At 31.6% G+C, this 24,629-nt stretch overlaps 1 protein-coding gene across 3 annotated transcripts; it reads left to right on the top strand.

The window, feature by feature from the left end:
- The first annotated feature begins 2,202 nt into the window (after positions 1 to 2,202).
- Positions 2,203 to 23,254, top strand: LOC127717573 (hemicentin-1-like). Of its 3 annotated transcripts, none has more exons than XM_052223269.1 (13): positions 2,203 to 2,296; positions 4,079 to 4,108; positions 5,076 to 5,381; positions 6,827 to 7,132; positions 8,615 to 8,932; positions 10,333 to 10,632; positions 13,998 to 14,294; positions 15,404 to 15,712; positions 16,362 to 16,460; positions 17,109 to 17,148; positions 18,281 to 18,330; positions 19,185 to 19,212; positions 22,436 to 23,254. In XM_052223269.1, the coding sequence occupies exons 1-13, from the start codon at positions 2,218 to 2,220 to the stop codon at positions 22,590 to 22,592; spliced, it is 2,319 nt and encodes a 772-aa protein (XP_052079229.1). In that variant the 5' UTR covers positions 2,203 to 2,217; the 3' UTR covers positions 22,593 to 23,254. The 3 variants fall into 3 exon arrangements, with proteins under 3 accessions (XP_052079229.1, XP_052079228.1, XP_052079230.1); XM_052223268.1 differs by having other exon boundaries at positions 18,278 to 18,330; XM_052223270.1 differs by lacking the exons at positions 2,203 to 2,296; positions 4,079 to 4,108 and adding an exon at positions 4,627 to 4,784 and having other exon boundaries at positions 18,278 to 18,330.
- The last annotated feature ends 1,375 nt before the right edge of the window (positions 23,255 to 24,629 follow it).

The raw sequence follows: 24,629 nt of genomic DNA, 5'->3' as shown, positions 1-24,629 counted from the left end.
CCTAATCACGATTATTTCCGAAAGAAATGTACTTCATTATTTCAGAGATATACTGATTGTACATTGTCGGTTTAAAAATAATGCAGATTTATGGGAAGGAATGGTATTACTTCCTCAGAACAGGGATACACATTAACAGCTATTGTTTGTTCTGCTAATGCGCTTTTTGGTCACCTGGCCCACGGGTCACACGAGCTTCTCTCATCACATTGTGTTCGTCGTACGTCTTCGTTGTCCGTTAACTTTTACAAATTTCTCTCCTCTGAAACTACTAGACCAAATGCCTGTACCAAGTCAGGAATATGGCAGATGGTTTTTAATTGTTACGTTGATTAATAGCGTCTGATTTTATCAGTTTTTATGGACTTCCCCTTTTTGAATTTGCCTTAGAGTTCGGTATTTTTGTTATACTTTTTTATTCAAATTGGCCACAATCATTAGAAAGGTACCTAGATTCACCAGTGCGTCAAAAGAACCCGTAGTTGTAAATTTAAACTAAAATTAAAGTGATGAATAACCTTAATTGTCAGTTTGGGGGTTTGCAAGTTGCTGACCTGCAAAAATTTTATAAAGATTAACGTTGACAAGTGAGATTTGGTGAAACAAACATAGCAAACTTTCATACGAAATCTGTGAAGGAGTACTTTAAATGATGAAGCATTGTTTAATTAACCATGTTAACATTCAGTGCTCAGCCAATACAGACTATAGACCAATAAAGTCTAATGTTTGGCCAAAATTGTGTTGTTCCTTGCCAAACAGTACTTAAATACAATATTTGTTTAATTTTACGTATATATGTTGCACTTATATAGAAATTGTGTAATTACATGAAATCAGCATGGTCAATCAGATCCCATTTTTTTATAAGTTTATTTTATTATTGATTTTTATGTAATACTCTGTGTTGTATATCATTTGTACATGTTGTAACTATACTTCCTATGCTGCACAATTTTTTAATGCTTTTTTGCAATAAGGTATTCATTCATAATCCTAATTCATGTATTTGGATAAGAAGATAGACAAAACAAATACATATCAAGTGATTTGCATTTATCATTCTTTAAGAGTATGACGGAATGGCTGCAAATAGACAGGATATGCATGTTTATACCACGCCACAAGACAATGATTACAGTCATCATATGACGATACCTGCAGCCTATACTCACCTTCCACCAATAACTGGAAACTCTTAAATCAACAACGTAGTTCTAAACCATGAGATTTCAGATATTGTATTGCGTGATACAGTAAAGAATTTAGTTATCAGCGAAGGTTCTTAAATTCATATGCAAAGGGATTTATGTCAGCAAGAGATAGAATTTTAAGTTTGTAATTGTCTATCTATATTCATTGTATTTCCATTATGTCCTTCACATGTATATATATCAATATACATACTTGTCTTTCATCGTTTACTGGTAAATAAAAGTTTTTGTCACTCAGAAAACAAAACTTTTTTATTGGACACTTACATTGGCTCAGTACAAAAATCATAGTCCAAACGATTGGAAAGATGGTGGACTGGAACAATGGGATGCATTATTTCAATTTCACTGATATATGAGTAGTATTGCCTGTTCTAGACAATCCGGTACATATAAAAATATAAAAATTGGTTGGTCTTTTGAAGAGACATTTCTATATATACAATATATAGATAATCGCTGGTCATCGGTATAGAGGACACTTTATTCACTTTACCCTCTCTATCTCGTTTATTTATATGACACCTAATATAAACCGCACATGTGTTTGTTTTGAATTATGTAATAATGTATTGCAATATTTGCATCATTATAAATTGTAATCAGAAGACGATCTAAATTTTTACTCCTTTTCCCGATATTTTTTGCTAATAAAATATTTATAATCTATCATGAAGTAGGCGAATGACAGATCCGAAAAGTGTTCACACGCAACGACACATCAGTGCCTAGCTGCTGACCAAAGATGTTGTCATACTGTTAGTGGTACTTGAGAAAAATGCTACGGAAATACTAAATAGACGACCGAAAGGACGGTTGATATGATGAACGCAAAATAGACCCCAATCAATTACTGGGTGTATAATTACGGTTAATAGTGTTGTTGTGTCGCGAAAGAGTGGTATTTAAATTTTTTGTTCAAACTGTCATTGAATTGGTGAACCCGATACGCATTGTCGATTAGAATTTAAATATTAAAATCTAGACTTTCAAATATAATGTTATGTGGAATATACTTCCTTATGAAGTAAAAATGGAATTCTTGGTTTTGATTAAAGTTTTGTACTTGATCTTGATACATGGTATGTACTTATTTACAAATAAAAATTGAGTATACCGAATCTAAATAATTACATTTTTGACCAATACAGTATAAATGCCATCCTTTCCAACATGTTTCATACGCGCCTCCCCACATATCTAGCCTTCAAATATAAAAGGACAATTTTGTACTGATCATTATTTTACGGCCTACAATTTCAACTTTTCCACGTGCCAACAATGATACCAATCATTGTTTAAAACAAACATTTAGATGTAATTAATTAAAACACATTTGCATATTAAACGTTCTCAAAAGTAATACCAAGAAAGTATCATTTTACTGTTTATACACCTTATCGCTATTTATTCAAATCCGGATAAGTTCTAAAATTACACAACTTTTTCATCCAGTTGAAGCTATTTGGGACCCTTTTAAACAATGTACTATGCCTAAAATTTTTCAAAGAGAAATGTTTAAACCATCGTAAACACTTCAAACAAAGCATTTTTATTACTTTGACTTGTTTTTTTAAAAAAGTAGATCATAATCTATAACAGTTTTTCAAAATGTTTGCTATCAAAACGTTTGCCTTTCTTAGCTCATTACTGATAACCTTTGTTTTTGCAAGACTTGACTCAAACAGAAAGTTGTATAAGTGAATGTTTTTTTCGGATTGGACTACATAGCGATAAGGTGTATTGACATCGAAGACTTTTATATCATTAATAATTCGCAGTCGCATAATAAAAACGTCACATGTGTTTTACTTATAGATTATAACGTATGTATGCACTGTAGTCTGAACACCAAAGAGACAAAAAAAAAGAAGAAAAATATAAGTTAAGTGCAAGCGATAATATCTGAATTTACAGTGCTATATCTTAAACGATTTCTGGTGTTATCAACCCATGCCACTATAATTTGACAATAACGACAAAAAATATTTTATAACTGATGGTGTGAGACAATATAATACCCCTCCCCCCCAAAAAAAAAATATATATATAAACAGCTCTGTTGAGGCGCAAGTAAATAGATATGAGTTCACCTGTGATCCCCAGTTTCCACTTTGTCGTACATGTAACGCTTCAGTGAAATCAACAACTGTAATTTTAAACGTTGGATCTTCACCAGGATGATCCTTTGACAGGGGAGGTGGGTCAGGTACACCAATAGGTGACCAATCCTGTTCCTACAGGGAGTACACCTCCTTTTTAATTTTTCGGTATCCACAAATCGAAAAGAATGCCAACTTTAAATCTATTTTTCTATGTACAGGGTCATTAAATTTTATATTTGTCGGACGGACTATTGTATGCATTTAACTGTATGATAACAATACAAGTATAATCACACACTGAAATAATTTCACGTAAACAAAGAAAACATATGCTTTAGAATCACTAGTAACTTTAAAACTAATAGAATACAAATTTAAATAACGCATATCTCCGTCAATAATCGAAAGAAATTCAAATTTATATTTAATAAAAAGGTAAAAATGTTTGTATTTAATACTTGATATCTTTTAAATTTCACAAATATTGTCTTGCTATTAAAGGTAAATGAACAAATGGTTCATTACACTAATCGATTCATTTATTTTGATGACTTCACTTGAGGTTATTTATTAGGCATCTTAATCAAAAATATTCATTTGATGTTTCATTATAATGTAAGGTATCCAAAAATTAATGCGAAGAAAGCGTATAATTTCTATTGAATATTTTAAAGTCTTGTATACAGTGTCAATTCTATGTTTACATGATTTATAGTTGTATTTAAAGAACATATAATATCAAATAATCGAATATTTTAGCTATACCAAAGGTGCGATTACAAAACGGAGGTAAGATCTCATTTTTTATATACACAAACAAAAGTTAAATCACAAAAAATTCTGAACTCCGAGGAAAATTCAAACCGGAAAGTCCCTAATCAAATGGCAAAATCAAAAGCACAAACATATCAAACCAATAGACAAGACATGTCATATTCCTGACTTGGTACAGGTATTTTCTTATGTAGAAAATGGTGGATTGAACCTGGTTTTATAGCGCCAAACCTCTCACTTGTATGACAGTCGTGAAATCAAAGTGAATCTTCTTAATTCGATTGATTGTAATTTTACCCATCATGCTTATATAAATATTACAAATGTGTTAATATTAACAACATTGTTATTGTATATTTTAGCCACACCATATATTATTGTTTCTCTCTTTTTACAATTTAGTTATACTGCTTATATACAACATCTACTAATCACAGTGCTACATATGCCTTTTTCAAATTTTACTTACAGCTCTTGAAATGTGTAAACCCGCAGTATAAAACGATTATGGTATAATGGTGTATAGTTTATGGTTTTATAGTTTATGGTGCATAGGAATAGTGTATGGTGCATAACGAATGTTTTTTAAGACAAAAATAAACACAACATGAACGTTATATATTGTATGTATGCAATTTGAATAGACTTGACTTGTTGACAGATGGGAAGTTTGGCAGTAATGAACTTAAAGGTACATGCACATCTAGTGACAATCTATAATGCTGCATACTTCGATGATGCTTTTATATTTACATTTTGTATAAGTTTAATGTCATTATGTAATGGAAGTACATGTATTTGGCTATAACTTTTCAGTTCCGTTTAATAATATTGTTCTTTACGTGTTCAGGTACATATGCATCTTTGGCTTTCAAAGTTTTGGGTTAACACATTCCTGATGAAGATAAAACCTGAAAAATGATTCGGAAACATGGAATTCTACAGTGTTATTTTCATTTTACACGTGTTGTTTATTTTGTAGGTCAGATTTCAATAAAAGTTAATCCCTTAGATGGGACTGCTGTTTACGGAGATGCCTCATACACCATACAGTGTACTATAACTGGAACCCAGGCTACAGCATGGTCGTGGTCAAAGAGTTCAATCACTGGTGGTACAACAACAACAATATCTACTGGAAGCAAATACAGCATTGCAATGTATCCTAATGCTACGAATTTAACTATCAACAATATTGTGGAGGAGGACGAACAGGATTATTTCTGTCAGGCGACAATTGGTATAGGATTAAAATTCCAGACACGATCAAGGCTTATTGTCAATGGAGGTCAGTTCTAGTTAGGTGTAGCTGACAAAGTAAATGAGCTCTAATTTTGAATAAAAAGTTGATGTGGTAATACTGATTATTTAAAATATATACAGCTAATAGATAATTGAAAAAAAAATGTTTTACTAATGTGGCAGATCATATCATTCATGATAAGATAAATTTAAATATATATAACTCATACTAAAAGCCAGTGATAAGATTTCAGAAATGCTATCATAAATGAAGGGGCCTTTCATAGATGACTATGCGGTATGGGCTTTGCTACTTGTTGAAGGCCGTACTGTGACCTATAGTTGTTATTTTTTTGTCATTTGGTCTCTTGTGGACAGTTGTCTCATTGGCAATCATACCACATCTTCTTATTTATATATAAGCCGTATGCACACTTGGAGAACAATATACTAACACCTAGGGAACATATGCGATCATCCCCGGTGTTTGAAGGGTTTTGTGTTGCTGAACATTAGTTATCTGTCTGCTTGAAATGTATTGCAGACTGTTGTTCATTTCGCCATTTTTTTTATATTTTGCATTGGTGTTGTTGGTTTCTCTTTTTACTTATGAATTTTGATTGTCCTTTGATGCTCGTCGTGCATTTTTTTTTCTCACGATTACTCTATACCACGTGCTAAAATAAACCTTACAAATTACCAATGAGTTTGAAAAGTTGGTACAGGTTTAATCTGAATATAGTTCTATATTGACTATAAAACTGGATTATCCAAATGTAAATTCTTAAAACATATGAACGCTTTGTAAAATTACATAATTTATTTAAAATTACAGTCATATACAAATATCAATAACAAAGAAAAAAACACAACGTTGTTCATTGTTGTTCTATCATAAACATTTAAATTTGTTGCACGTAGTACATTACAAAAATTGAAAATTAATTCGGAAGTGTCTTGGATCAACACACCGAACAGTATATAGAATTTTCAGTTTTTGATAGCATACTTGAATGATTTTTTAAATGAAATTAAAAAATGTAGTATGACTGCCAATGAAAAAATCATCCACCAAAAACCAAATGACACAGAAATCAACAACCACAAGACACTGCACGGCCCATAACAACGAGCAAACCCCACTACGAACAGCAATACACAAAAGACCTTCAAACGACATACAATCCAAAAGAGAAAACCAACGGCTCAACCTAAACTCAAAACAATAAAAGATAGATAAATACTGGTACAAATGACAACCATTAAATTTCAGGGTCCATTATTTTGTTTGTTTGTAAAATAAACCTCATTTTGATAAATTCATATTTTCACTTTTCTCTCTGACACCTTTTTGTAACTATCATTCATTAATTCTAAATGGTAAATCCTCTCTACGGAGATTTTAGTTCGATGAATTAATAGTATAGTTTTTGCCTGTAGTGGTTATATTTTCGTCATTTAGATAATGGATATTGTCTAAAATCTTTTCAGGTTTACTGGCTGTTGGTATTTCTCCAACTGATGCTGATGTCCTCCAGGGACAATCTCAGTTAATCACATGTACTGTCGTTGGAGAACCAGCAGCCACATTCATTAATTGGTATTTCATACAAGCTGGTTCTGAGCGAGAACAAACATTAAGCACAGGCAATACTGCCAAATATTCTGGTGGTAACACTCAGACTCCTTCCTTAACAGTACTGAACTTCCAATCATCCGATAGTGGAAACTATGCATGTATTGCTTCAAATGCTGCTGGAAAAAGTTCGAGTACATATTGTGCTCTTAGATTCATAAGTAAGTATATGTTAATATATCTTGGCTTCATATTTTGATTACAGGAAAAAGGTGGAACATTGAGAGTAATTCTTGGCTGATTTGAACTTTTGATTATGTTCCTACTAAGATTCAAAGCAAAATATATTACAAAAATTACCAGCGTTGTTCTTATGGACAATATAAGCCATCAAATATGTTAGGACACAGACATCAAAGAAAGCAAATACATAACACCGCGTTTTGGAAAATTAAAGCCAAAATGCATGCTTCTAAAGCAGCTAAAACAGTTTAATGTAAACTCTGTGTATGGGACTTAAGTTATTGTAATGGAAAAAACTAATCTCAATTCTGAAAAATGGTGAAAAATTTAAACAACACTTTATAAATTTCATGCGTCGGAAGCTCTTTTCTGGATTTAACTTCAACAGGAACCCCCTAAGCCGTATATTTGAACGCAAAGGATGTTTAAGAACCAAGACAGTTGAATAGCTGTATTAATTACCAAAATGGATCTAAAACAATAGCCAAATCCATCGAAGGTCAACTGTGTCTGAAGGAGTTGAAACCTTAGTTTCTTAATGATTTCTAAATTCATAAATAGACAATTTAAGAAAGGTTTGTTATAAATCATGACTGTACCGAAGTTAAACATATATTATGCACAGCCATAATATATGAAATAAAAAGCCAATAAACACAAAAAGTAATATCATATACTTGAATGTAGGGATATTTAGTAAATGCATGTCGAATAAAAAAAAAGAAACAACAAAATTACAAACAACAATCTGCAAAACACTGCACAGAAACCACAAGTTTGAGAAACACAGATGTAAGTGGTTGCTCTTGAACTTTCAGTAGTTACATATAGCAAGTTAACTTCTGTGATGGTCGCATTCAGTGCTGTCACAATCAGGCAACATATGATCAAACATATCGTTGGTCCTTAGTAACAAAAAATATTCAATAACGCTCTAATAAATCATGGTGGCGTCCTTAGACTGTATTGGTTTGATCGCTGCTGACGATTCTTGTGTAGACGAAACACGCGACTATCGTACTAAAATCAAAACTTGGCATCTTTGATGACTTAGTGCAACCGAATGGTTGAAGCAAATGCTTGTGGTCATTTCGTTCCCATTAATATTATCAGGCTAGTAGTCAGAACTCATTTGCTGGTATACAATATCATTGATATTATCATTCTCTGAAAATTTAATAGTTTGATATTCATAAAATGTTAGCATATTAAACGTACTAATGTTTGTCTACTCAAGATTCGGCACAACATCGATTTTTTTCTTTCATTCCAATGGTCTTTTCTTTCATACATGCTATAATTTAATCAGGCTTCATACTCAATTTAATCCAATAACGTTAATTTCTTAGATAGAACGCGCATCAGGCGAAATGATGCGTGTGCATTTCAAAATTTATACAACAATCTTATACATGTACAGGTATCCAGACAAATTAAAATTATGTTCATTTCGATTACAGGTGATCTTAATGTAACAGCTTCATTGAAAACACATTCCTCTATAGAAGGAGACTCTATAGTTACCATACTATGTGCAATAAGCGGCACGCCACTAGCTATTGAATGGGACTGGACAAAAACATCCGTTAATGGAGTCAAGGTTGAAGTAATAGCTCAGCAGACAAATAATGCTAAGAGACAAGTAATAAATTCTGCAACAAACCCTAATTTGAATATATATAGCATTACAGAAAACGATGAGGGTATTTATAAATGCAGAGCAAATAATGGGAAACGTACATTTATGAGTGAACCTGTCATACTTAAAGTTCTAGAAGGTAAACTGTTCTTACTTCTATATTGAATTTTCGCATAGTCATGTACTTGGGTTAAAAAAAAACACAAAAAAGTAAGTGTTTTATTGTCTATCCATTGGTTTTGAAACTGAGAACATGCGACGAAAAACAAAATGTGAAAATTTAATGTTGTTGTAGCAGATATTTAATATTACTTGCATATCTAGTTAATCGAACTCTGCACTCTATGTTTCTTATGTCAATTTTTTGTGTGGAATGTACATTTTGTCAAATTTTACTGATATCTTTTGTGTGTGATATAAAATGTCAACGCTTTATAAGAAAAGCTATAGCTAAAAACTTCGAGTCATGTGTTTAAGGATATTACATTTCAATATACCAACTGCATTAATTACACTTTGGTAATCTCTTAGGGTTAGACAAGAAATATTGATTTATGCCATATGAGAAATACATCTTACTAGTGAATCTTATTTGAAATAATTAGTTTATAACTTCTAACTGAAGTTAAAGAAAGAAATATAAAATAACTGAGGCGGAAGATTCAAAACGGGTATTCAAACCGAAGTCGAAGTCGAAGACAAACTGAAAACGTCACAGCAAAAATCGAAAAACGACCAAAAGACAAACAACAGTCTATAAAACACAATGTTGTCGACTTAGTACAACCGAAATTTTGAGCGTAATTGGATCGGTGTTTGTTAAGAGCGGTATACTACTGTTGCATTTATTTAACTTCTTTCTGCTTTGGTCTTTGACTTATCCCATTGACAATCATAAACATATATCCTTATTTTCATATGTATTATTTGTTTGACGAAGACTGTAACTTTAAGAGGAAGAAATACTTACACATGCAAATTTTGTTCACTTAATTTCACATTTATTGAGTTTATATGTTAATTTATTGTGAAACTGTTTTAAACGTGAAATTTTTCAAGTTAATTTAATGTAAAATTTTTCGCGGGAATCAAACTTGAAAATTTTCACGTGAATTTCATGTGAATATAGAACTTTTTAAGAAAGTGAAGGTTTTCAAAGGAAAATATAATATATTTAGTACAAGGTATTAGCTATTAACAAAAGTTATAAGTTTGGGAAAATATTTTTCAACTTGGACATCATAAATATTTTTTCACGTGAAATTCACTTGAAAAATTTAAATTGAAATTCACGTGAGCAAAATTTGCCTGTGTACCGTTTTAAAGGGAATATCCGTTGCTTGACCATAAGCCTGTGTGTTCATTGATCATTGATAATTGTTTGTCACTATATTTTGTTTCTTTCGTTTATAATGTAATAGTTCTTGAAAGTCATCTATTTGTTATATTAGTGCTTCAAACTAATCATTGCGTCTACACGTTTAAATGAAAAGCTACATTGTTCATTTAAAGTTCTTACCGGAAGCATTGATATTTTAGCATCCATTAGGAGGGCTCCAGGTGAACCTGAAACCAGTAGATCATTAGAATTTCAGACAGGAAAACCTGTAACTCTTTCATGCAGTTCTTCTGGAGGAAATCCACCACCATCAGTAATTTGGTTGAGAGATGATATTGTAATGTCGTCTGGTAGTAATACATCTACTAGTGGTAATGTAACAACAACAACATTGAATTTTGCAACAACTGCTGATGATGATCTAGAGGTATTTGAATGTCAGGCAGCTAATGGATTCCTCCAGAGACCACTAATAAAGACAACTTATCTTACACTTAATCGTATGTATTGTCACGTCTTTAGACAAGCATTCATAGCTGTGCATATTTTATATACATTAGTTTCTTGTGAAAGAATGTATGTTGACAAAATTTCAATGATTACATCTGATTCGTTTACAATGTTTTCTAATGAAATCTAAAAAAAAAATCGATTAAACATATGCTCACGCTTGTCAATATTACTGTCAATGAGGCCATTTGGAAATAATAACTGTAACATTCATAATATCGCAAAATTGAATTTGAAATGAAAGGTGAAAAAAAAAGAATTAAAATGTTACCTATTGAAAGGACAGTTCAGGGGCGGACCCAGCAAATTTTGAAAGGGGAGTTCCCAACACAGGATAAAGGGGGGGGGGGGTTCCAACTATATGTCCTCATTCAAATGCATTGATTTACAAAACAAAAGGAGGGGGTCCAACACCCGGACCCCCCTCCCCTGGATTCGCCATTGCAGTTGTTGTGTAATATATTTTTTGAAAAATTACGTCACAATTAATTCAGTATCTTGGTAGTGGTTGTCTGTGTGTCTTATAATTTTTTGCACTTTCAGAAATTTCAACTAATCTTAAGTATATCTTTCCTGAGAATAGTAAAAGCCTGCTATAGGTATCAGCATATCAATATTATCACAACATATTTAAGGCCACACCAATTTGATTAATAGTTCTTTGGATTTTCCCGCTCCTGTTTTGGAGAAATTGACTTTTCAATAAATAAAAAAAAATAACCGCTTCCGCAAATTTTTGGGCCGCATGTCGCTCCAAATTTTGTTTCTCCATGAAATTTTTTTTTTTCACATAGACCTTTTTTCTTGTGCATATATTGCTCCGTTCGATTCAAACGCACGTGTGATAAATCGAATTGTAAATAAAAGGTCAAAAAACGGGATCCATTTTATGGATAAATAGTTCAAAGTGGACATCAAGGAGCCAATAAACAATCACTACCATTTATAGATATAATGAAAACAACTATATAAAAAAATATTTAATATTTTGCAGGGGCCTTTTTTTTGGTACATACAAGTACACATATTTAAATTTTATTCAACATATATCATTTACCTAACTGACATAATTCCACAGGCACTTGTTTCAGAATTTTTTCCCTTATATACCTTAATAACGTGTTATATTAAGGTATATAGGAAATTTGTTTTCTGAGACAAGTGCCTGTGCATAATTCCTCTTGTTAAACTGCATCTGCTATGCTTCCTTAAAATATACACATGTATGAATTTTAATGAAAATTCACGCAGACAAAGCTTATTTGACGAAAATATTTATAAATTAACTAAACCCCAGCGAGACAAGAAAGTTGGGTATGGTTCATGCGCCAATCCATCAAATTATATGCATTAGAGCATGTTTCTTCTCCTTTTTCTATGAAGTAACCCAGTTTTAACATGTACATAAATTCTAAATCGCACAATTTAAAAAAAAAATATACCGCTTGCTTCACTTGAAGAGCACCCGCCTCATAAAAACTCATTTTCAAGAAAAAAAATGCAATCAAAAAAATTTCGCTCGCTCGTCCAATATTTTTTGGAGCTTTTGTCCGAAGAACTACAAATCAAATTGGTGTGGCCTATCTGTGGAACCTTGTTTGTGTTTTGTTACTGACCAATTAACATACAGCCTACATATCATTTGATTCATTCCCAGGGGAAAGAAGGAGGTGTGATAAAAGCCATTATTTAACCCCTGCAGTGGCAGAAATAGTAAATCTATTGAAGCCTTTAAATTTTATGCTAAACTGGACACCACTTTAGTGAAAAAAGGTCATTTGTAATGTTACTATGACGTCATAAACATTTCGATATTACCATACTTGATCTAAAACGTCCATTTTATACATAGGTGTTAGTAAAAATATATATTTCAGTAACAGCTTTACCCAAAAATATATTTTACACACATAAACTTTCTTGTTAAATACAATTTGGTGTAAAATATCTTTTTGGATAAAGCTTTTACTCATTTCTAAATATTGATGACAAGATCTCAAAAAAGGCTATTTTAACAGTTTTTGCTGTTTTACACTTGATTAAAGTTGGAGTCCCTATTGCTAATATATAAAACAAAGTTCAAAAATATAAATAATGATTACCGACAAAGGAGAGCCTCATGAACATCTGATTGGTGTAATTTGTTAGATTTATTGTACTTTTTGATTTTGTAATTCATGGGCAAAACGTGGCCTAAACATACCTTTTCTTTGCACGCCATTTGCTCATGTTGCTGTTGAACGTATTTCCTTCTCATGTTCGTAGAAATTAAACAACAGCTTATCTGTTTTTACCTGCTTTTCTACATAACTTTAAGAAATGACGTTTGTAGACCAAAATCATTTATAAAACTATATAATTAGAGCTACGATACCTTATCACACAACTGCGTAGTATTGTATACATATCAATTTTAACATAAAAGTTTCCTATATCACATAGAAATAAGAAGATGTGGTATGAGTGCCAATGAGACAACTCTCCATCCAAGTCACAATGTAAAAAGTAAACAGTTATAGGTCAAAAAACGAGAAACGAGAAACCTTTTATGAACCACATCAACAAACGACAACCACCGAACAACAGATTCCTGACTTAGGACAGGTGCAAACAAATGCAGCGGGTTTAAACTTTTTACCAGGCGCCAACCTTCACCCTAACCTGCAAAAGTAGTGTAACATAACAACATAGAGAGACACACTATAAAAATCAATTGAAATGGCTTAACTCAATCAAAAAGACATTTTAACAAAAAACAAGTAAACATACACTGAACGAATAAATTTGATCTATAACACAATATAAACACAATATTAAATAAAAAAACGGGGAGATGAAAAACAATATCAAAAAGACAACTATAACCTGGGACAAAATTGAGTTAAATAAAATAACGTACAACGGTAAATTTGAATATACTAATTTTGTTGTTAGGAGTACGGAAATGTTTTTTACAAAATAAATAAATTTGTTGTTCATAGTACGAGAACAGAAGTGAAAATTTATCGTCATGCTAAATACTTATGCAAGATTGTACAAATTAAAAATAGTGAGACGAGATATAACACAAAATAAGTAAACATTGAGTAACAAAAATGCATTACAAATTGTGTCAACATGTCAAATGAACACGAAAGTACAATTTGAGAGTACTTGCAGTTACTAAAAGCTAGTTAAAGCCAAAAACAATTAATAATAAAAAATCGTGCACCAGAGACTAAAATCAACTAAAACACATCCCAGGGATTTAGTCTTTTAACGCCACGGACAGTCAAAGAAGACATGACTTGTGCAATGTCAAAATATAGTATTGATATGTACATCTGTAATACAAATTTCTTTTTTTCGTTAATAGCTTCAAACAACCCTCCAGGTCAACCACAAATCACAGGATCACACCTCTATGATTTAGGAGATACTGTAACATTATCATGCAGTTCTACAGGAGGAAATCCTTTACCAACAGTTAATTGGCTGAGAGATGACAATGTCATCACCACTGGTATAACTTCATCGTCAGTCAGCGGAATGATAACAACAGCTCTTACTTTTACTGCTGGTTTGGAAGACCACCTTGAAGTGTTTAAATGTCAGGCGAACAACGGCGTTTTACAGAAGCCACTTTCATCGACAACATACATTGAATTATATTGTACGTATAATCTTCGAGCATTTCAGACGATGTTAACAAATGTACGTTTACTGAACAAACTAAATTGGTTGTTATTGCTAAAATTGTATTTACTACAAATAGCAATACCGCTACAGGTTCACTCTTAGCAACTTAAACACATTTTATTAAACTCATGACTGAGGTAAGTTTTGAATTGCAATTGTTTCTCCTAATCGCATTTCATATTTTATTTTTTTCTTTAAAGTCAAAGACAAAAATAAAAGCTAAATTTCTTTTCGCTTTTAGATATATTGATGATGTCACCCAAGAACCCATATTTCAATGCGTGCTTGCATCTCAAACATCTGAGTGTACTTGGGATGATGAATACAACCGTAACATGAAGGTCTGTCTAATATCTTGAGCTTTTCTTCGATATTGACACAGATGGACGACTTAAAAAATATAATCTATATATGACACACGTGATGATTTTAACTTTACAATCAACGGTTTTTTAATTATCGGCTTTGAAATATCCTCTTTCTAATCGTATGGCGTTAACATATCTCAATTGATACGCTACGCTCGCGCATTATCACTCTATATGGACTCCTTTGTGTTTCTTACACACAAAAAATTGTTGCAACAGAGTTGTGAGGAAAAACGGCTGAAATAAGCACTACACAAGTTGTACGCCCTGGATCACGAATTCGTGTCTTAAGTCAGTACGACATGTTGTAGCATTATTAGATTTATGGATGCCAGAATAGTCCCTTTTAAAATATGTTATTATACCGATTGTGTTTTATTTCTGATTGTAACATTTTGACTAAGTGTGGATTCCATGGCAGATGATGTATACATAACAGTAGACGCTTACTCTGTCGGTGAACACGGTCCTTTTGAAGTTCATGTAATTCACGAGGTTTGTGTGTTAGAATGATTTGTTTTCTTAATCAGTCTATTAGATCTGAAAGTGAATAACTATTGGTTCCTAAATTCTTTACCCGGCTTTGGGTTTGTTAGATCAGGTTAGTGTATTCATAATCAGAACTGATAACTATTTTAAAAAGTTATTTTATACATTATCTGGTAATATTGTATATGTAAAGATACTATATATTTTCATTTTCCTGTCATTTAAGTTGCACCAAAAGTTCCTACACTGACCGGACCTACCAACTTGGTCTCTGGATCTTCAGGAACATGGAGTTGTTCTTCAATGAATGGATATCCTGCTCCGACCATTTCCATGAGAATCCAAGACCGACATTACACAAACGAACTTATTGTTGTACAGTCATATGATGTTATTGACAGAAGTTATACAGTATCTGGTACACTGAACTTGGTACCATCGTCTGACAAAAGTGGACAAAATCTTTGTTGTGATGTTAGTCATCTGTTCAATAACAAAGTACCTCAATCAGTGTGTTTGCAGTTGACAATTAATGGTATGTTGTATGATAGTGATGTTTTTTCTCGGAAAATATATATTCAAGTGTTTTATGTATTCAATTCGAAATGCGCCAAACAAATATCATGAAAATATTTGATGAAACATGGGAAATACACCGAATTGATTTTTTTTTTGGTTACGGGCATTTCTGATTCCAGACATCTTTTTGGTCTTTTAAATCGGTATTCAACTTTTAGCCTATTATTATTTTACATCATCAAAACAAAAAATTATGAATCAACAACATATAGTTGTTAAAGAAAAAAAATGGATTTGAACAAGGAGATTTGATAAGTTAAGATAAATATAAGAACATTTTACGTCGATTTTATGTGCATTCTACAGAATGTGTTCGCCTTTTTTGAAATTCAATCACTTATAAATCAGATAACAAAAGAGTTAAACACATTTTTTTTCGATTTTCAGTTATCGTTTCTCATAACAAAAGTTGTATGCAAAATTTTACCAAAATCAGTAACATAGCCCATTTAGTGTAACTTGACGTTAATTTCTCATCTGAACAATATTACAACTCTGATCAATATTTTTAGATTCAGACTTTTCAATTGACGTTAAGATAAAAATGGCCGTTAAAGCCTAAAACTAGTAATATACAGATCTATAAACGTATTATTTACTTTTAGATGAAGAAGAACAGAATGTTATTATGTACGTCGTGATAGGACTGGTTGCATTATTGCTGCTCTTCATATTAATCATTGCAATACTTTGTAACAGAAATGGTATGGTTCCTTATTAAAACAAATATTCCCAAAGGGTTGCATTCATGCTGATCTATAGTTTTAAGTTTCCAGCGAAATTCTCTGATCGGTTTGTATGTACATGTTCTTGTTGGACTTATCTAAGGGAAATGTTTTGGTGGTGTTATAATATAACCATAGTTATAGTGTTTTTACTCTCCGAACATTATAAAATATCTTTCGAACAGTTATTTTGACTAAAAAATAGCGGAACTATTGCTTATCTCTGTTCATTCGTTACATTTTGTTTTTAAGACTCTTCAAAGAATGATTTCATACCAACTGGTATAACATTTACATTGGCACGTGTACTATTTTGCAAGTTCAATTGATACTGGTATAAAGAGAAATATTTTCAATGACCAAATATATACACATGCTTCTGTTTATAATAAGTGAATATAATCGTTTTAATTAAAAACTAAAGTACAATAAAAGTCTGATATTTTTCTTTGTTTTATTTCCCTTATGTTGACATCCTTGATCTTTCGTTTTCAATAGTCTGAAAAGCAATAACCTCATGACTTTTTTTTATATAAATTAAAATCAAATCAAATTTTTGAGAAGTGTAGTCAGTATTAGTAAACATATGATTTATGTTCAATAAGATATGGTTTTTATTTGTTCAAGGCTGTAAACTTAGTCAAGGCAAAAAGAGAGAAAATACAAAGTAAGTAAAGATATTCAAAAAATTGTTTACGTTTGCATGTTGATTACTTGCATGTATGATATAACTGATTGAACTGTTGATCTATCATCTTCAAGATAAACATAAATATACATAACTTTTTTCGATGCAGAGTGTCTAATTTCAGAAATTGTAATCTCACTCCTTTTTTCTGTGTTTTTTTGGGTTAAACGGTACTACTTAATTGCTTGTGGAGAAAAGGATATCAGCGTTAGAAAAATATATAACATACAATTATATATAACTTTAAAAAAAGAGGTCGGTGATACCAAAGATACATTAAAAACTCATGAGATGGAGATAAAACTGACTACCCAAAAGCAAACAAACGAAAACGACGAAAAGCGAGACATTTAAAAAAAAGTGCTACATAGAAAACTAAGGAGACTGACAGTATTTGGATCTTTTGGAAGTTGATGTTCTTAAACTCTTCATTATTACGTTTACAGTCAAACTGTTTAGATTCGAACACAGCTGGTGACTCCTAAGAAGATGAAACGCGTGCCCGGCGTACTGAATTTAAATCATATTATATAAATAAACTCATCATATATACCATGATTTAACGTTTGTACGCCAAATGTACGTTTTGTATATGAAAGACTCATCAGTGAAGATACAAAAAGGCCAAATATAATACAAGGTTGAAGAGCATTGAGGACCTGAATTTTCGAAAGGTTTTGTCAAATAAAGCATAGGTAATTCATTCCTTTGGTAGAAAATCCTTAGTAGTTCGAAAAATTCAAAGTTTTGTAGACAGTCAATTTATAAGTATGACCATATCAATGATAGTTCATGTCAACACAGACATGCTGACTACTGGGCTGGTAATACCCTTGGGGAGGAAACCTCCACCAGCAGTGGCATATATTTAATGTGTTTTTCTATTCAGGTCTTTAAGAGATAGGGTGCTTTCATAATGATGTTTCATTGGTTGGATGTTATTTAATATGTTAAATATTTCAATCTAAAATATAAGGTGTTACATTAACTGTCCTCTAGCATCACTGAAGGACATTATCTACTGAAATACGCATTTGGTGCCGTAAAATTGGTACCGTTAATGTTTTGAATACATATTCAGGTGTTTTTATTTTATCATTTGTTTTAGCAGAAAATATGTATCACAACAGACAGCAATTTCTAGCCAGTATGATTCTACAGGTAAAACACTGTCATAAATACTATAATATTTATATCAAAACAACAACTGCAATCAATATCTTTCAAATTGTATATTGGAAAAAAAATGCATAAGTCCCTTGTTTGCATTTTGTAATGAAGTGTGCATCCTTCAAGAAGAGGCGAAAGATGCAATAGAAGATCAAAACTCATTAATAAAAGAAAACAGACAACGACAACGCCCAAGCTAAAAATGAAAAACAACACAAAGACTAACACATTCATAAGAAATACACTGAAAACTAATGGAGTACTAACACAACACAAAATTGTGGATGATCTCAGGTTCTCCAAAAAGGTGAGCAGACCCCGCTCCACATATGACATCCGTTATGTTACTCCTCTAAATTACATCGATAAGTTAGATAAGTTAGTTAGGTATCACATAATATCGGATCGTTCATCATTCTTCGTTCATTTTATCAGCGGTAAAATACCTTGCAACTGCTTTATTTTAACTATTACTTTTCTGGGACAATACAATTAAATTCTCCCAATGTCTTTTCTTTATTGACATTTTGATTTTGTGTGGATATATATTACGGGTATTGCATGCATAACAGGAGACGCTCACCCTGACGATACATCCGGTCCCGCTCCTTTAGGAGTTCATGCCGTTTTGGTTTTTACCTTGATTTGTAACATTAACTGCTGTTTTCTCAAATTCATATCATCACACTTACTTTAATATCAGAATTAGAATGTGAACGACAATACTATTGTTTTGCATTTATATCTATATATATATTGTGTCCTCCTTTATTATAATTATGCAAAAACAAAGTATATTAGAGTTCAGAGTAAAAAGAAATACACTTGTATATGTTTTGTTTCAGGTAATCTTGGACAGCAGAATCGTGACAGGTAGGTTGTTAATATAATAAGAACAGACGCAGCTGGAATTTTTGTATCTTACATAGATATAAGAAGATGTGGTATGAGTGCCAATGAGACAACTCTACATCCAAATTACAATTTATAAAAGTAAACCGTTATAGGTCAAGGTACGGCCTACAACACGGAGGTTTGGCTCACACCGAACAGCAAGCTATAAAGGGCCCCAAAAAATTACTAGTGTAAAACCATTCAAACGGAAAAACCAACGGTCTAATCTATATAAAAACGAGAAACACGTATGATCTACATAAACAGACGACAACTACTGTAATCAGATTTCTGACTTAGGACAGGTGCAAACATTTACAGCGGGATTAAACGTTTTAATGGTACCAAACCTTCTCCCTTTTCTGAAACAATAGTATAACATCACAACATAGAAAAACACACTATAAAATATCAATTGGAAGGCTTAACTCAATCAAAAAACGTAAATTAACACACAATGAACGAATAAATTTGACCTGTGACACCTGAATGCAAATACACAGTTAATAAAAAATTACAAGGGATAAATAATTAAAGTCAAAAGTAAATAAACAGGTTTAAACAAAGTTAAAGTATGATATCACTGTGAAATTTCAAACAATTTATAGAAAATCATCACTTTTGAATAAACCTGCGTCATATTATACACAGGTAAATGAAAATAATTTTGTTGTTAAGTATACTTCTTCTTCTGTGTGTATAAAATCTTCCGTTTAGGAATACCAAGAAATTTCTTTAATATCAATAAAACTAATCTAACACTTGGTACATATGGGGTGAATATCAACAATAAAAATATACAATTAGTGCTAGATAAAACTTCCTGTACAGGTCCAAGAACAGCTTCTAAGGAAAAATGAAATAATTTTGATGTTCATAGTACGAAGAAGTGAAAATTTGTAGTAATTAAATACCAAATAATCAAAGCTGGTATATAGACAAGATCCATGTTAACATTAAATAACAAAAAAGCATTACAAATAGTATCAACAGGTCAAATTAAAAAGAAAGTACATGTTTATTCTAGTTTTTGGAGAACGTCAAGATTTAAAACGTTAAAGCAAGGTTGGCAAAACGCGGGCTTTATGATTACTGACAAGCCCAGAAGAAAATACTTGGACAATTAAGGTTTCACAGGCGCATACTTGTAGATATTTGGCAAAATTTAAAAAAATGGCCTGAATCTTTGATTGTATTGTGTGCTCTATTACAAAAGCAATTCATAACGATATATAAGATGGCTTAGTATTTTAATTCTAATTTTCATTATATAAGTTTACTTGTTTGAGATTCTAATCAGATAGTGCATTAATTTGAGAAATAATTGATGCAGCAACACTAAGATGTACACGTACATCTGTGGTTTTGTTACTTATATTTCTGCTTTATATCGATCCGATCTCTTTTCAACTGCTTTTTATAGATTGTTCATATGGTGTGCTGTTACACCACTGTCAAAGGTTAGGGGTGGGTTGGCCGCCCGCAAAAATGTTTAAAAACCAGCCACATCCTGTATGTGACTCTCCCAAGTAAGAAGCCTGTAATTCAGGGGTTGTCGTCAATTGCTGTATAACATATTTGTTTTTCGTTCATTTTTTTTTCATAAATCAGGCCATTAATTTTCTCGGCTGAATTGTTTTACATGTGTCATTTCAGGGCCTTTTATAACACACTATGCGGTATGGCTTTTTCTCATTGTTGACTGCCATATGGTGACCTATAGTTGTTTACTTCTTTTTCATTGGCAATTATACCAAATTTTCTTATTTTTATATGAATGCACATGCCCAAATGAACATTTTTCTCAATAAGATTTGTAAATAATTCTTATAACAAGTTATCTAATTGTTGTTCTGTCTAAATTGGTAGAACTGTTTACATGAAAGCAAATATTTCAATATATTTATATAGCTAATATTTATAACATAGAAATAACAAGGCCGTGAATACCTTACGGTGGCCTATAATGCTTATACATATACGTCAGTTGGTATCTGGTGGATAGTTGCATCATATTGAAAATGTGGTAGAATTGCTTATGACAGATTGTCCAAAAAATGTGCTCAACTAAGTAGTCTGCCTATACTGAAATATTGTAGAAAAGGAAGACATTGAGATTTTCATCTTCTGAAAATGACTTTCAGTGTTTATTTGTAAAGCTGTATATATCACACATAGATACGTTAGAACTACAATATGGCCTACTATTGTGTGTACCATAATATCAAGCTTAAACAATCATAGTACTACCGATTTCAAGGAGTATTGCTTCATCTGGAACAACCTTGGCTTATACATCCGATTTTTCCCGCCAGGGCAAATGTTTTCTAAACCTACTTAAAGCCGTTGAATAACACTTGAAGGTGATGAGATGTAAGTTAAACTTTATAATTGTGAACAGTATTATGTGCCTTTTCATGGCGGTTGACAGAATACCGTAAACACTTCCGATATCTTCCCTTTTCAGCTCCCGCTATATAATTTATTTTTATAACTATCTGATTTACTCAGTAGAAATGGTTAACATGACAATGAATAAACGAATGAAGCAACCAATACATTTACCACCGAATCATTATGTAGTTTTTGACATAAGTATAATCATGATTGAGCACACTATTCTTATTTTTTAATCTAATATCATGAGCAGTACTCATTTCAATTTTCCAGATGCGCATTCAACAATTAATGTCTGCACAGGCAATGCCGTTTTAGTACTGTAAAAGAGAGGCAAAAAATACCAAAGGTTCATTCAAACTCGTAACCCGAAAACAAACTGACAAGGCCATGGCATAAAACAAAAAACGACAAAAAAGACAAAACAACACTACACAAAACACAACACAGAAAACTAAAGACTGAACAACACGAGACCTCACCAAAAACTGGGTTTTTTTCAGGTGCTCCAGAAGGGTAAGCAGATCTTGCTCCACATGTGGAATCCGTCATGTTGCTAATTTAAGTACAAACCCGATGATAAATCTAATTTGGTAGGTCACATTCAATGAAAAGAGAACGGGATTGTGGTAACAATAATTGTAAACCTACTTGTTTTCTCGGATACTCAATTTTTTGTTTGGCTCCTTATAGCCGACTTCACAGTAATCTTAATTTTTTTGATTTTTTTAAAGAGAATACAACAAATATGACATAGCATTATACATATCAAGTAATTTGTATTTATAATGTTTATTACCTTCAGAGTTTATAATGGAATGCTACCAAATAGAGTGGAGATGCATGTTTATAGCACACCACAAGACCAGGACGATTACAATCATTATATGACGATACCTGGAGATCTACGTAATACTTATTTTCAACCAATCAGCGGAAACACTTTGAAATCAACAACGTAGTTGACCTGATGTTCTAAAAGACAAGTCATGAGATTTCAAAACATTTTGTAAATGTATACTTTTTATTGTGTAATACAAGAACGAAAGAAATTATCAGCGATGGTTCCTTGATACATACTTAAAGAGATAATACTTTGCAAGAGCTGCAATTTTACATTTCGAATTTGTTTTTCTGTATATGAACATTATGTCCTTTAGATATATATATGTGCCTTTGTCCGTAGACAGTAACAATGTTCCACTACTGGTAAATGAAAGTGGTCACTACAAAGTATAAACATTTTGAGTGTAACATACATAGGCTCAGAACAAAAGACCCAATCTAAACTATTCAAATGTTTTGAAAGATTGTGGACGGGAATAATTCGAATTTCACTGATAAAATACGATAAATTGTTTGTTTCTCTCCTGTTGTGATTTTCTGTATTGGTTTATCCAAAATGATATTTTTGTTCCAAATTTTTTCACTGAAGCATGACTGCAAAGGGCCCTCTCTTAGGCAGTCAATGCCCCCCCCCCCCCCCCTATATGAAAATTTCTGGATCCGCCACTGCTAATTACGTAATGTTTTGTAAATAAACAGTTTATTTTGTCCTGCATAAATTAATTTGTGTGCATAAATATTTTTGAAATAAAAGCGCCGTTTGAAATGATGATATTCATTCAGTCTTCTTTATTCATATTGTCAAGGCATAGAACAGACATAATATCGAAGTAAGACTGATGTTTCAAACTTTCTCTCTTCATTTACTGTATCATGTATATCGTTATCAAGTTTAGTAAGTGTTTATATGAAAAATGTAATTAAATATATTCAAGTGCATTTATGTGAAATAAATTTACAAGAAATTATTCTATTAGATTTTATTTTCATATAAACGATGACTACATAGTGAGTGCATCTCTTCTCAAGATCACAGTATGGTATACGATATATATTTGAAGTACATACTTGTTTACAATAACTTTATAAATTATGAACTAATAATTTTTTCTGGAAAACTAAAGAGCTACCTTTTTTACACGAGATTACTACAATGTGCTTTGATATTTTTTTTTTTTTTTTTTTTTTTTTAAATTTTACATACTTTATTGAAAACTTTCACATTTTTTATTTGGATACAGAAAGTACCGGTACCTTATCCCGGCCTCGTTAAACATTAGCTGTATATTTAGATAGAAAATAGTTAGTAATTGTTAGTATTCTAAATTATAAAATATATACACTATATTATTATGTATCCATTATTTCTATATTGTGCAATAAAGAGAGAATTTTATTTCATAAAGAAAGAAAAATGAGAAGAGAAAATAATAAATAAATAAAAAAAAAAAAAAAAAAACCAACAAAAAAACAACAAAAAAAACCAACAAAAAAATAACTGAAATTTGGATTTTTGGCAGCAGTATTTTGGTCAAAACTAGCATGTGTCTTAAGATATAACATTAAATAAATTTGGCAAAGTTGGTTTTCCATTGTAAAAAAATCATACAAACACAAAATAGACATTAAAAAACGTACATGTGGTTTTAGGCACAAAACAAGAACAAAAAACAATAAACAAACATATAACAATATATTAAATAAAACATATATGGTGGTTTGGAGAAGGCTAAAACAATATACACAGTAACATTACATAGGGTAATGCTAATTTGTTAAGTGTAAATTATTCTAGTATTGGAAGCCAAGGGTCCCAGTAGAGGTTGGCAATGTGTAGAGGCTTTGTTTTAAAAAAATATATTCTTTTCTAGTATTAGATTTTCTTTTAGATAATTTTTCAGCCCTGCAAAACTGACTTGATTTTCACACAGTTTTGTTCTATAAATAAAGAATTTTGATAATAGTATTATTAAATTTTTTATTTTATTATTTTCTGTTTTTCCTAAATTTCCGAATAAAATTATATCCATGTTAAACGGAATAATTATTTGTGTTTGGTTATAAATCCAGTCACCGAGTCTTATCCGCAGATCTGCTATTTTATGGCATGTCCAAAATATGTGTTCAATATCTTCGGTAAATTCATTGCAGAA

The sequence above is a fragment of the Mytilus californianus genome, unplaced genomic scaffold (genome assembly GCF_021869535.1).
Source record: "Mytilus californianus isolate M0D057914Y unplaced genomic scaffold, xbMytCali1.0.p SCAF_10, whole genome shotgun sequence".
NCBI classification, from domain to species: Eukaryota; Metazoa; Mollusca; class Bivalvia; order Mytilida; family Mytilidae; genus Mytilus; species Mytilus californianus.
The sequence above is the reverse complement of the archived record's forward strand: the minus strand, read 5'-3'. Positions and strand labels throughout refer to the sequence as shown.

Bases quoted from the DNA above. Each gene is read 5' to 3' on its own strand.
- LOC127717573 (XM_052223268.1), top strand. From the start codon at position 2,218: ATGTGGAATATACTTCCTTATGAAGTAAAAATGGAATTCTTGGTTTTG. The intron at 15,713-16,361 runs GTATGTTGTATG...ATTTACTTTTAG, and splicing joins TTTGCAGTTGACAATTAATG to ATGAAGAAGAACAGAATGTT. The intron at 16,461-17,108 runs GTATGGTTCCTT...TATTTGTTCAAG, and splicing joins AATACTTTGTAACAGAAATG to GCTGTAAACTTAGTCAAGGC.